The 13,559-nt window shown below is 37.3% G+C and overlaps 1 protein-coding gene across 1 annotated transcript in view; it reads right to left on the bottom strand.

Annotated features, from left to right (window-relative positions):
• stard9 (StAR-related lipid transfer (START) domain containing 9) overlaps positions 1–12,814 on the bottom strand; it is a 47,126-nt gene extending 34,312 nt beyond the window's left edge. The window contains exons 1-3 of the mRNA XM_079852964.1: positions 12,561–12,814; positions 8,310–8,379; positions 3,288–3,416 (exon numbers count right to left, since the gene is read on the bottom strand). Of these exons, the coding sequence (XP_079709090.1) occupies positions 3,288–3,416; positions 8,310–8,379; positions 12,561–12,607 (246 nt within the window). The 5' untranslated portion in view covers positions 12,608–12,814. The remainder of the gene's footprint in view (positions 1–3,287; positions 3,417–8,309; positions 8,380–12,560) is intronic.
• Between the last annotated feature and the right edge of the window lie 745 nt (positions 12,815–13,559).

Genomic DNA, 13,559 nt, shown 5'->3' with positions numbered 1-13,559 from the left:
GAGAAATGCATTTATACTGGCTGTAATGTGGTCAGACTTACCCTTGGAAAGATTTACATGCTAAACAAATTTTCATTCAAAATCCCACAGTGACTTGTTAGTAAAACTGTGGTAACTTGGCATAAGCTCTTAACTTGATTAATAAATTAAAGTCTTGAAATGAAAGTTGATTGACTTTAGCTTGCAGTAAACTGGTGGTTGGAGGAAAATGGTTTAAGGATGTTTGTCAAAGCAGTCAAACTGACGTCACCAGAGAAGAAACATCATTCCAGAGGGAAGCAAATTTTAAAGATTACAAAGACAAAGCTTTTTTTTTTAACAGAGAAAGAGAGAGTTAAAATTAAATTAAATTGTTCACCACAAGGCTAGTAATGTGCTCTAAAGCCCAAAGTAAACTTCAGTTTTGACGCGTACGTAGCGTATGCGTACAGCTGAACGTGTAGTCTTTCGAAGTATACTGTGTCTTTCCAGAAGTTGTGAGCAATAAAAATGTCTTTGTACTCATTTAAACTAGACTTACGTGTATTTTGTTGTTTTGTCTGTTTCTTTTTTGACTGTCAATGTGACAATGACTTTGGCCAGTGTTGCCACCTTGTCGACAAACTGATTAGTTCAAGCTGTATCTGAGAGCTGAGTGTACAGAGTATGCACAATTAGAAAAATCTGTGCTTCTCTGATGAAGTGTTTACCGGCATGAGGGTGGAACAACCTGTCACTCACATGAGATCACAGCAATAGCAAACCACAACAAACCAACAATCCAATACATTTTCGATGGACAAATCAATTCTCAACCTACAGTTTCACTTGGGATATACAACACAATAGGGAAGAAAAGACTATCACAACTTCAGTTTCATGCTGACTTAAAAAAAGTGTGCGACGTGATGCGACAGAATCAAAATGAACTCATTAAAATAAGCGAAACTGTCTACACTGGATGCAGTCCATTGAGACACCTACAGTAAATTGACGCCCCGTTCCATTTCTGAAATACTCCACACGCTTGCACTACTTTTGACAACCTTTTTTTGCCTTGGCTTTTGGCTTGTTTAGTTGGGGACATTTAATATTCAACAAAATTATTGATCTGCCTTACTTAAGGTGGACGATGACACAATTTTCTTCTAGAAACAAACTTTGTTGTATTATTTTCATGTTATCACTGTGAAGCTGCTTTGATGCAATCTGTATTGTAAAAAGCGCTATATAAATAAAGGTGACTTGACTTGACTTGACAACAGTACAAATATAGATTTAGAATTTTTGATTTGACGTGTTTAGTGTAAACAGCCTTAAAGGCAGAGTAGGTGATTTGTACCAGAAACATTTTTTTGTTATGCTGGTTGAAAGTCTCTTCACATCCTGATAGCAATCACTATAAGTTAAATGGTCTAAATGTTTTTATATGCATTTATATCGACTGTGGGAGGCATAGGACCATAAAATGTTCATCTAATCACTGCATTCAGTCCGATGTCCTACCTGCCTCTTAACATATGTATTTTTATACCTCTGCACATTCTGCTTGCACAGACATCACACGTCATCAACGTGTTTCATGCATGTTCTGTGCTTTGAGACATGAGGTAGTTTATTGCCGTCTCACGTGACGCTTTTGTTTGCTCCCTGTTGTGCGTTCATGTGCTTTGAAGGAGACGCTCTGAAGGGAGGGTGGGATCAAAGCTAGCTCGGTATTGCTAGCCTCTCCGAAAATTGCCTACCCTACCTTTAAGTGGTCACGGCACGACGCAAGCTCACAGACTGTTAGCTGATCACAGAGCACACATGATGATGAGATTGTCTGGATTTATTTATTTTTTTTCTTCAGATGGACACCCTCCCACAGGACTCCAAAAAGAGGTCAGTTTCTCTCTTCCGGAGCAGACCCTGCTGCAGGCCGCCTCAGGAATGCAAGCTCCAGGCCTCTGCCGTAAAGCTCTGACTGGGCAAAATTGAAAGAGAGGAAGCAAGTGAAGAGAAAGAAAAGTGTTGTGCAGACAAGGTCATCCTCTGTACGTGGGCCATCACAGCTCATTCTTTCATACAGTGCACCATCACAGCTCATTCTTTCATACAGTGCAGACAAAGACACTCTGAAGGGAACACCAGGGCGGGACTGAGGAGACGATTCACTGCCTCTCTCGGTCTATCTCTCAAAAGGACAAAGGAAAGATACAGTTCACTTGTTTAACAGTAAACTTGGTTAACTGTGAGTACTGCATATATAAGATCCATGCTTTTTGTTGGTCTGAAGTTTGTGAGAACTTGTGATTTTTTTTGCAGTAGTCCAACAGAGTGTTCAATTTTTGTTGAATCAATGATATCTCAGTGTTTCAATATCCCACACAGCTGTATATTAAACATCAAATATGTTCTGATTGGCTGTCATTTTGTCACTTCCACTTGTGAATCAAATAATCAAATAAAAGGTTTATTGAGTTAAGGCCTGTTCACACCAAGAACGATAACTATAAAGTTTTAATAGTCGTTCTAATTCTAAGAGAATAGGGAAGAGTCCACACCACAACTATAACAATAACGACACAGAGGAATAATATCATTGAAATCACTTGTAGAACGATAATTTTTTAGCTGATGAATGGAAAAAACTGACATGGAGCCAATCAGAATCCACCCGACTTTAAAGAGCTTGCGTATTTAAAGCGCCTGACGACATAACTGCAGTGTGCAATATCATCCATTAGGTTGGACGCTAATAATTCTCATTATAATTAACTTTATAGGTATTGTTCTTGGTATGAATGAGCCTTTAAATTAAGTAAAGTAAGCATGTGAACACAAAGACTTCCAGTAACGCAAGGTCTATTTCACACACACAAATGTTTTCAAATACTTCATAACGCAATGTACAAAGTACAAATATTCAATGTATTAAAATCACCTCAATTCATATGAGGTATTGATTAGGTCTTCACAACATTTGCGCACTTGTATAGAGTATGTTTCGTCCAGCCAACAGCACACCCACATACAAGTTAAAATGAACTAAATCTCAGATTAAGCAGGGAGGTGAAGACTCCCTTCACCGAGATGAGTGTTTTGATTCAAGCAGTGTTTTGATTCTGCAGAAGGATAATATATCCTCAGATCCTTTCCCTGTGGGTCAAGTTTTTTGATTATGCTTGCGCCTTTTTTGGGGGGGGATTAGTCCTCTGGTTCTCATGCACTAGAACCGACACAGGACACAGGACATACACAATCTCATCAGCGTGTCATCAACATCAGCACAGATGCAGTAAACAGTCATGAGAGTGGAAGCCCACCTCCTCTTGTGACGCATAGTTGGGAGCCGCTGGATCCACAGACCAGTAGCAGTAATCAAACCCAAACTCCATCAACTTCTCCCTGGAGTCAGCCAGTCCCTCTGATCGCCCGTCCAAACGCCCCTCCAGCTATATAAAGGGGGAAAAAAAGAGTGATAAACGGGAGGTGGTTAGCAGAATAAACTAGATTTGTACATTTTCTGAAGAGCGGTGCTTCCTCCCGGCCACAATGCTGTTCTGTTTCCTGTACACTGATGTCATATTATGATGCGTCATTGGAAAAACGAACTAGCTAGTAACGACTGTTTCCCAAAACTGTAGTAATTTTGTTGCACATCCAACGTTCAAAGTCAAACCATATTGGTTCAACATATATGATGTTGATGCCATGCAGATGGTGGAGTAAAAACTTCTGCTAATTCTTCGGTTAGAGATTGAATTCATGTCAGATTATTGCTGTAAATAATGATTTCTGTTTTCTGTTTTTTTGGCTTTTTTTAAACCGATTGATTCAATGGCAACACTATTAACGCCGAAATGAATCTGCAGCAGTCAGGTGGTACAGGTCAGTGCTCTTTTAAGTTGTTTATGTTCATTATAATTGTAATGTTACGTGCTTTGAGACATGAGGTAGTTAAATGCCGTCTCTATTGACGCTTTTGTTTGCTCTCTGCTGTGCGTTCATGTGTTTTGAAGGAAGCGTGGCTTTGGAGACGCTCTGAAGGGAGGGTGGGATCACTATTGCTAGCCACTCAGAAAATTGCCTACCCTACCTTTAAAAAAAACACTTTCATTTCTTAAAAGGCATTAAATTATATTTGTACATGTATATATACACATGATGATTGGATCATGTAAGACAGGGTTTCTCAAACTCGGTCCTGGAGGGCCGCTGTCCTGCACACTTTAGCTCCAACCCTAATCAAACACACCTGAGCAAGCTAATCAATGTCTTCAGGATCACTAGAAACTCACAGCTAGGTGTGTTTGATCAGGGTTGGAGCTAAACTGTGCAGGACAGTGGCCCTCCAGGACCGAGTTTGAGAAACCCTGATGTAAGATATAGATTGTACTGCATGATAGCTTGCTTATTTTGCTCAATTATATATTTAACTCCACGTTATACTGACAAGAAACGATGCTTCTAACCACAGTTCGAGAGCTGTAGTTCAGAACACAACTGCGATGCTGTTTGCGAATGTTTGTTGGAACTAGTTTCAATAAACAATGTTTCTATCAATGGAAATTGTGAACATAGCTGGCTGACGATGGTTCTGAGAAAATGCACCCCTGGGTGGTTGCCGGAGAGGTGTTATGCAGTTGCTAGGGTTTTAATAGTGTTTTTATGGCATTGCTATGCAGTTGCTAACTCTCCTCAACAAGCCATGCAATTTAAGGTACATGGTAAAGTGTAATGCTCAGGGTTAGTGGTTTATTGAAATGAAATGAGTAGTAGTGATATTTAACAACTTCACTAAAACATAAATCATATTACATCACATATAGTCACTGGCGCCAGTGATATCATGTTTTCTGTTAAAATGATTGAAGAGATTTCACACACTGTTCGTTATCCAGCCAGCCAAGTTTTCTATTATAGCGTTTTCAAATACAACAACACTCATAACAGCTGATAACTCTTCATTATGATTGCTTCTGATTAAGTGCTGCCACAAACTACATTACACTCCATTGAGAAAAGTGATTTTTCCATTGAAAGTCTGTTTAGTCCATTTAATCGGTTACTAGGTGACAAGCCCTTTATGTGTTCAATTTTTCTACTAATAATACTACAGCATACTGATGCCAAGAAGCAAGGCTGTGTGCCTATAGCCTACGTCAGGGATACTCTTCAGCGCACTCAAAGACAACAATTAGGAAGTAGTTAGGCTGGGGGACAAATGACTTAAGCATCTGAGCATGACCTGACTGTCAGCATCAAGTTATTACCCAGATCTCAGCAAACAGATACCACATAAACCTCAGCAGTTTATTCGCCCAGTCAAACAGATCTTCACTGCACAGCGTGCAGAAACATGCCCGGGCATTGCCAGCCTATCACCACGACAACGTTACTTTTGCGGCTCTGGTGTGTAATTATTCACAAAATGGCAATCCCGCAGCTGACTTAATGACCTCACAATATGGCCCACAGCTACACTAATGAGCCCTAACACTGCACTCAGCACTGTTATATTTAGGCTCAATAATAATAAACAAAATCAGATCTGATTATATTGCCATGCTCCAATAGGCCTGGTATCCTGAAGCAATACGAAACATAAGTTTGCTCCATGCTAACTAGCATTTTCTTCCCACAACGTCACTGGCAGACCGGCTGAACCATCGTGAGACAGGCGGGAAGAGTCATCGCGATAAAGAAGACATTTTCCTTTAAAGCATGTGGTTTAAAATGTTTTAAGATGATATGTATTTGCTTGTTAGTGTTGTATACTTCTACTAATTAAGCAACTTATAATTTCCACTGGCACAATGTGTTACTGTGATTTTACTGGTATGGCTTTAATTGTATTTTGTTCATTGATGAAAAGTGGTTAATATGCTGGTAATTCTGTATATTTTATTAAAGTTCAGCAATGAAATGTAAAAGATGAAACCTGAATAAAGCTGTTGATGTGAACCAATAACTTGTGTTGTTGAATATATAACAGTAAAATTAAAAAATAATAATAAAAAATAACAGTATAATGCTGTACTTTATTTGACAGTATGCTTAAAACTGATATAGTTCGTTTTACAGTAATTTTACTGTGGTATAAAATACTGAAGTTTGCTGGCTTCTAGACAATGGAAGTCAGTGGTCACCAAAACTGTTTGATATAAAACCAGATCCTAACTTTTTACTGAACAATAGATGAAGATAATAATGCATCTCATCTTTCATATTTCCTTGGACCTCTGTATTCTCCTTCAAATGTTAACAGTTTAAATGAGGTTCTGTCGACTGACACACATTGGGCTCAAGGCATTCATCAATGTGACTGCCTTCTGCCCCGGGACCCGGGAAAGTGTGCAGCATGAACAAATAATATAATGTCAAATTGTGTGCCTCTTAATTTCTGTATGAAGTCTTCCTGTCAGCTTTCCACGCCTGTCTTTTGTTTGTTTATGTCAGCCCATCTTTTCCCTTGAAAACTGTCCTACTTTCCTTAAATAACTAGTGGAAAGCAAGTCTTTGTCTTGCTCTCGTGCTCACAGCAGGTGACCAGATGTGGCTCCTGCTATTTCATTAATCCATCAATCATGAACTGAATGCAAGGGAGTATTTCCTGTTTCAGGAGGAAGAATGTAGGCTATGCATTAGTCTTAACATTTAGACACACATACTTATTTATATTTAAATCAATTCAATTTAAATAAAATGTCTATTTTTTCTAATTACATACACTACCATTCAAAAGTTTGTGGTCGGTAAGATGTTTTTAATGTTATTGAAAGAAGTGTCTTATACTCAGCAAGATCTTTTATTTGATCACAAATACAATTAAACAGTATTATTGTGAAATTTTCTAATTGAAAATATTTAAAAAATATATTCCTGTGATGCAAGTCTTCAGGGTCACATGATCCTTCACAAATCATTATAATATACTGATTTGTTGCTCAAGAAACATTTCTTCATATCACTGTTTAAAACAGTTGTATAATATTTTTGTGGAAACCATCATACATTTTTTCAAGATTCTTTGAGGTGTAGAAAATAAAAATAAAATTTAAAAAAGCATTATTTAATTTCAATGCACCCTTGCTGAATAAAAGTGTTTATTTCTTTAGAAAAAAGAATTATGTATACATCTAACTGACCGCAAACTTTAGAACAATAGTGTACATTTATTTTGTTTATATTTTGGCCTGTAGTGCCTGTAGTTATCACTATTTGGTCCAGAAGCAGTCCATCTTAAAAGTCATCCCATCGATCAGGTTTTGAAGCTCTTTAGTGAAGAATGAGGAATGACATTAGAAAGTGTAAGGCAAGAGTGCTGCTTGTTTAGGCATTTGGGGTTTCCAAGAGGAAAGCGATAATTGCATGGTGCTGCTATTCGAATATGTTTACTCAGTTCATACATGCATAAATAAACAACTGAGTAATCCAGCAGGAAGAGAATCATTTTCACTATAAACTTCCTGTCACTGATATACTGCAAATAGCTGTCTAATCCTGACACTGACTCCTCTTACAACAAACTCTTCTCCTACGCTTTCACTATTCATTAATCCCTCCATGTTCTAGCTTGTACTATTCGACACTTCTCATCATAGATATGTATACGTAGATGTCACATTCGACCGCTCTGAACACGGGGGTGCCCGCCATCTTGGAACGGTCAAAGTGTCGTCACTCATAGTAAGAATCAATGATGCCGCAACATTGAATAGCATCTGGTTGTAAAACTGCCCTGAAGAAATGGGATAACCTTTCACTTGTGAGAATGTCTTGGTTTGTGTTTTATGCATTAACTCATTATGTATATATATATATATATATATATATATATATATATATATATATATATATATAAACTATGGTTACTTTTTAATGTTATAGCTAACGCATTTGTCTTGTTGTATTGTGTTAAGGCCCTGATATACTCACGGCGAAGTTCGCTAGGGGTAAAAAGAAGTTTGAAATTCGTGAGCAGCGATATACTGTATCAGATATAGATAATCATACATGCGTCTAACTACGGTTGCAGACTCACAGTCAACTCGCTCTCGGCTTTGACCGTTCCAAGATGGCAGAAGACTTGCGTATCGCGGCCCAAATAAACGGCCGCAAATGAGGCATCTATGTATACATAACTATGATTCTCACGTGTATTGCCTCTTTAAGGTTTGCTAAATGAATAAATGTTAATGTAAATGAATGTCAACAACTGTGGTATTTCTGTGTTTTATAAAAGCATGTACTTTCTGACACCATACCATACATAAATCTTTCATAAATAAGGCTCAATAATTATTGAAAATAAAATTGAATTAAAAAAACAAACATGAATTTACCTTCACATTTCGGACCCTCACTACTTTGTCCTCCACTTGTACAGCTAACCGTCCTCCATCCAGACTCTCCCTGCAGAACAAAAACAAATTGATATTTAAGACACTGTACAGAGCACTGTTAAGTAAACATTTACAATACAAGCATGTTTATTATTTTTTATAGACTAGTTCCTTATTAATAAATGATCGCTGTTAAAACACGCTAAAAGATCAAGGTGACACCATATCCCAACAAGACGCAATGCGATGAGATCCCAGTGACAAGCAATTTGTCTGTCCAAACCAGGCGCGACGCGACTACGAGACGCGACAAAACCAATTAAAATCACAGCCAATCAGAAGAGCGTGTGAAATAGATAATCAAATTCATAAATATTACACCATTTTAACATTATTAAAAAATACATACTGAGTGACTGAAACAATCTTTGTCATAGAATACACTTGTTTGTTCACATTGAGTTGACAGTTTGAACATTCTTGTTTCCTTTTATTTATTTTCAAGATCTGAGGTGAATTATCCATTGTTGCTTTCAGTATGGCTATAAAGGGCAGGCAAAATGATATTCAAACATTTAACATTAAATAAAGCGTATGGGTCATTCCTGGTATTCGTGCCTTTTGGCCATCATAAAATGTGGAAAATCAAACTCAGTTTAAAAAAAAAAAAATATGTAAATAAACTGTGTAGTCATGATAGGGTGATGTAAAACATTTGAAAAATGATTTTGGTCAAACTCAGGTAAATAAATGTTACCATTAATTAAACAAAATAAATTAAATGAAAAATCAAATGTGATTTGATTCTATGATTCTTATGATTCTAATTTATGGACATTGGGCACTGTGTACATTAAACAACTCGTGTACCTTTGTCCATTTAAAAGCACATCAGTTAATAAATTATCAGAAAATATAAATATTGTGTATGAATTGTACTTTCTCACAAACACACCATTTCACATTTTTTGGGGGGAGATAGTGAAATAGTGAATATATGGTTCAAAATGCTGTAAAACAAAAGTATTAATCAATGTCAATATGCTTGGAAAGACAGGTTTAAAATTTATATTGTTCAATGTTATAAGGCAGTATAAGATCATAATCTTTACTGGGAACACAAAGGGCACAGAATCCCAGGAATGACCAACATAAACAGTACCTGAGATTATTATTGTCATACTTTGTGTTGTTCCTGCCGCAATGTTGCCAAAAATAGAAAACGTTTCTAAAATAGGATTGTTGAGTATTGCCGTTGCGGCTGGTTGGTACAAAAACTTTGATTATGAAAAGATACCTTTAATCGAATGTTACTGCGTCGCGTCTGGTTAGAACACGGTGTGAAAGTGTAGAATGTAAGGCCATTAAAAATATCAAAAATGAACCAGATATTTGGAATATGCAGGCAAAAAAGCCCACATAGAATTCTTCTGGTTTTTTTACACTATTACTCAAAAGTTTGCTGTATGTATGATTTTTTTTTAAAAGAAATAACACTTATTTACAATGGACTGATTAAATTGATCAAGTGACAGTAAAGACATTAAACAATGTTACAAAAATATTTCTATTTCAAATAAATGCTGTTCTTTTAAACTTTGTAATCAAAGAATCCTGACAAAAAAATGAATCATGTGCCATGTGGCAAGATTCGTTTCTGCATATAATTTTTTTTTCTCCAAGATAACAGACTTAATTTATATGTAACTTTTCTGTTTTTATATTGCATGCTTTCAATGACTCCAGGTTACCATTGAGCTTTCTAAAACCCGCAGAGGCATGTTTATTTGGCTGTGATCATATTCAGACAGGGCAGCAGAGAGAGGCCAGGGGTCTGCAGGATTCGTCTGCACAGAGAAGGTCCGTTTTAAATGAAAACAGAGCGCTGAAAACTCCTCCATGAGCCGCACAGCTGAGCTGAAGCAGGTGTGTGCGTGAGCGTGCAGGATATGTGTGTCAGTGTGTGAGAGAGCAGCGAGGACAGCTGTTCAATCTCTCCAGTATCGGGTTCCAGATAAACTGATGCAAGAGAATGAAATCCAGTGTAGGAGCATGGCTGTGTACAAACCTGAAGAAGTCTGACAATGTGAGCAGGCTGGGGAAGGCCTTGTCATCTACACTGCATCCTAAAGCTAAAGTGTGTCATTTTTCAATGTTAAAAAATATGTTTTCTTCCTATCCAGCTCAGTGTGCAAACACACACACAGCTATAAGCAAGTCACTTGTATGTGGACTTTCACACTGTGACTCTGTGGCACTTTCAAAACACTGCCAACGTCAATTTCTGGCTCAGTTTGGGGTGGAACAACCCGTTTGTTGTTGATGTTTTTATGGAACCACAAAAATATGAAAAAGACTATATAAATTAAAATCATCAAACATTAAATGAGAAACGAGATATTCAAAACACAAAATACTTAATAATGGCTCAAACAGTAGAGCATGGCGCTAGAAACACCATGTTCATCATGGGTTTGCTTCACAGGGAACTGACATAAAATGTACACCCGTGAATGCAATGTAAGCTGCTTTGGATAATTTTTTTTTAAATAATATTTAATAAATTGCTATTTAAAATTATTATTAGTGATGCACCGACATGAACATTTTGGCCAATACCAACACCGATAACCGATACCGATAATTCTTTATATTTGAAAGCCGATAACCGATATATTGGCAGTCTAATATATCGTCTTAAATCTAAATCCAAATTTTAAAATACTTTGAGAGCCTGATTACAAATACAAAAGGCTCATCATTAAAAGCCATGTCCCAGACACTTAATAAATCATACAGGGGGAAAAATACAATGAAAGTCAATGGCTACTGTCAACTGTCTGGTTACCAACATTCTTTAAAATATCTTCTTTTGTGTTCAACAGAAGAAAGAAACTCATACAGGTTTGGAACAATATGAGGGCAAGTCAATGACGACAGTTTTCATTTTTGGGTGAACTATCCCTTTAAGCAATGGACTCATCCACCGAAGGCTGGGAGCTTGTTATGAAGCTCTTAGCTTGTGTAGTACATGGGTCTGTTTCACTCTGCCAATGATGAATGAAGGCCCTGTCCACAACCACAACAACCTACCTCGCCTGTCATTGTGTGTGTGTGTGCGCATGCTTCTGCCTAGAAATGGTGCATTTTATAACATAATCAGTGGAAAGAAAAAATAACTCTCGTTATGAGGAAAGCATGTTTACAAACTTGGATTTCTGTGCCATTCCAACTCAATTCCTGCCATCTCCAGGAATGAGTATTAGTTCGTTTCCAGCGGAATAGCTAAACTCAAAAAGAAGGCTAAAAGAAGTTGTATTTCAAGCATTTGACAAAAGCAAAAAAGTGCAAAGAGTCAAATATTTATTATGCGCATACTCATAAAAACCAATGGCTGCCTATTAAAAGGCCATCTTCGTTAGCACAATAGTGTTGGAAAGCCATGAAGTCGTCCTTTGTGATGCACGCTTCAGGGAGACTCTTTAAATGTCAAGGCTAGCAGAAACGGCCAAACACACGCACACATCTTTGTGTCTAAATCTGGGAGGAGTTTCTTTACCCCCCCCCCCCCCCTGTCCAGCACCCACATACTGTAGTAATTTGGCTAATGCTGGAGGGTGGGGCAATGGGCTCTCATGGGGCAAACTCTGTTTGAAAACCCCCCTTTTTAAAAAGTTAAAGCAAAACACATGCTTTGGATTTTTACTAACACAACATGCATAACATTTGTAATGCAATTTTGTGAAACTGATAAAAACAAGATCTTAAAATCATACAGTACCAGATAAACTTTTGGGGGAGGGGTTTTAAGGGGATTTAATGAGATTTTGGAGATTATAGTAAATGTATTGTGCACAAAAAGCAAAACACATTGTTCTTAATCTCAAACTTAACATGCACTGCTGATACATTATCTCAATTTATGCACTGCAATACAGGTTTTTGAATAGGCTTTGATTTAGTTTTTGTTGATGCATTGATGCATGTTAAAACTAGTTACCTATACATTACATTATATACTTAACATATGCAATATAAAGAGATGTAGCTACATGCAAACATCAAGCAATACTTTTTTTTTGAATGGCAGCTTATTTGTTTCAGTTTGCTGTCAGCGCAGGTCTATTCCCAGACATAGCAACAGTACAACAACTCAAGGCTGTTTATATACTTCATAGGACATCATTCAGCAGTTCTTGTCATGCACTTTTACAATCAATTTCATATAAGATCCATGAAAGCTGGTCGTACCTGGAGTTCAGCGGACGGACTCGAATCGCGACTTTCACGTTTGCCATTCGTTTGACACCAGGCGGAGGAGGGAAACGATGAATTAAAGTTCAGCTGTCCGTTAGAGTCCATTTATTAAATGTCTCCACAGCATAGAATTATCCCGAGCAGAGTAATGAAACCGAATACACGTTTTTCGGGTCATGTTATTGATATCGTCTAGAGTCTAGACAATCACAGAGCACATAATGAAGCCGTGGCCGCAGTTGAACTGCGCTAAAACTTCCTGCCGTCTCTTCAGGAGGGGAGATTACGAATCCTACTATAGCGAAGGCTCTGCTCATGAATATTCAGAGTGCAACGTGACGTTAGTTCAATAGTACTTTCTGATTTGCTGAACGAGTAAGCTTACTTTGCATAAGGCGTGGCTTCTAAACATTCATAATGATTTGTTACTAGACGCTCGTTCAGAAGGTCTTTAACATTAATGAGCTCAGCCATCGCCATAGTAGGAAACTAGGGCAAGACAAACAAAGGCGAAGTGCTCGCCTGAAGGCACACGTTAACTGCCTGTCTGTCTCTGCTTTATAAACTTAATGACTCAATTAGTCATTAAGACAATTGTCTTGAAAGAAATCAAGTTTTGTATTCAGCAAGGAAGCATTAAATTGAACAAAAGTGACAAAGACATTTATAAAATTACAAAATATTTCAAAAGCAATAAATGCTTTTCTTTTGAATGCGGTTCAAAATTAAGCGGCACAACTCTTAAATATGAAATATTTGAATAGCATTTGACCAATAATTTTCCATGACTTTCTGTTATTAGGACTCATGATTAAGGGAAAAAATCATAATCTGACAGATATTGCACTCACATAGAGCATCATCTACCTGATGAAGTATTTTAAAGCCGAGAGTAAATAAGCATGAATATCCAGAATAAAAAATGTTCAGACTTCTCCTTGGCTTAGAGATAATTCTGTCATTACTTATTCACCCACAAGTTATTCCAAACCT

The sequence above is a fragment of the Squalius cephalus genome (genome assembly GCF_949319135.1).
Source record: "Squalius cephalus genome assembly, chromosome: 20".
NCBI classification, from domain to species: domain Eukaryota; kingdom Metazoa; phylum Chordata; class Actinopteri; order Cypriniformes; family Leuciscidae; genus Squalius; species Squalius cephalus.
Note: the sequence above shows the minus strand (reverse complement) of the source record. Positions and strands in the feature narration are given on the sequence as shown.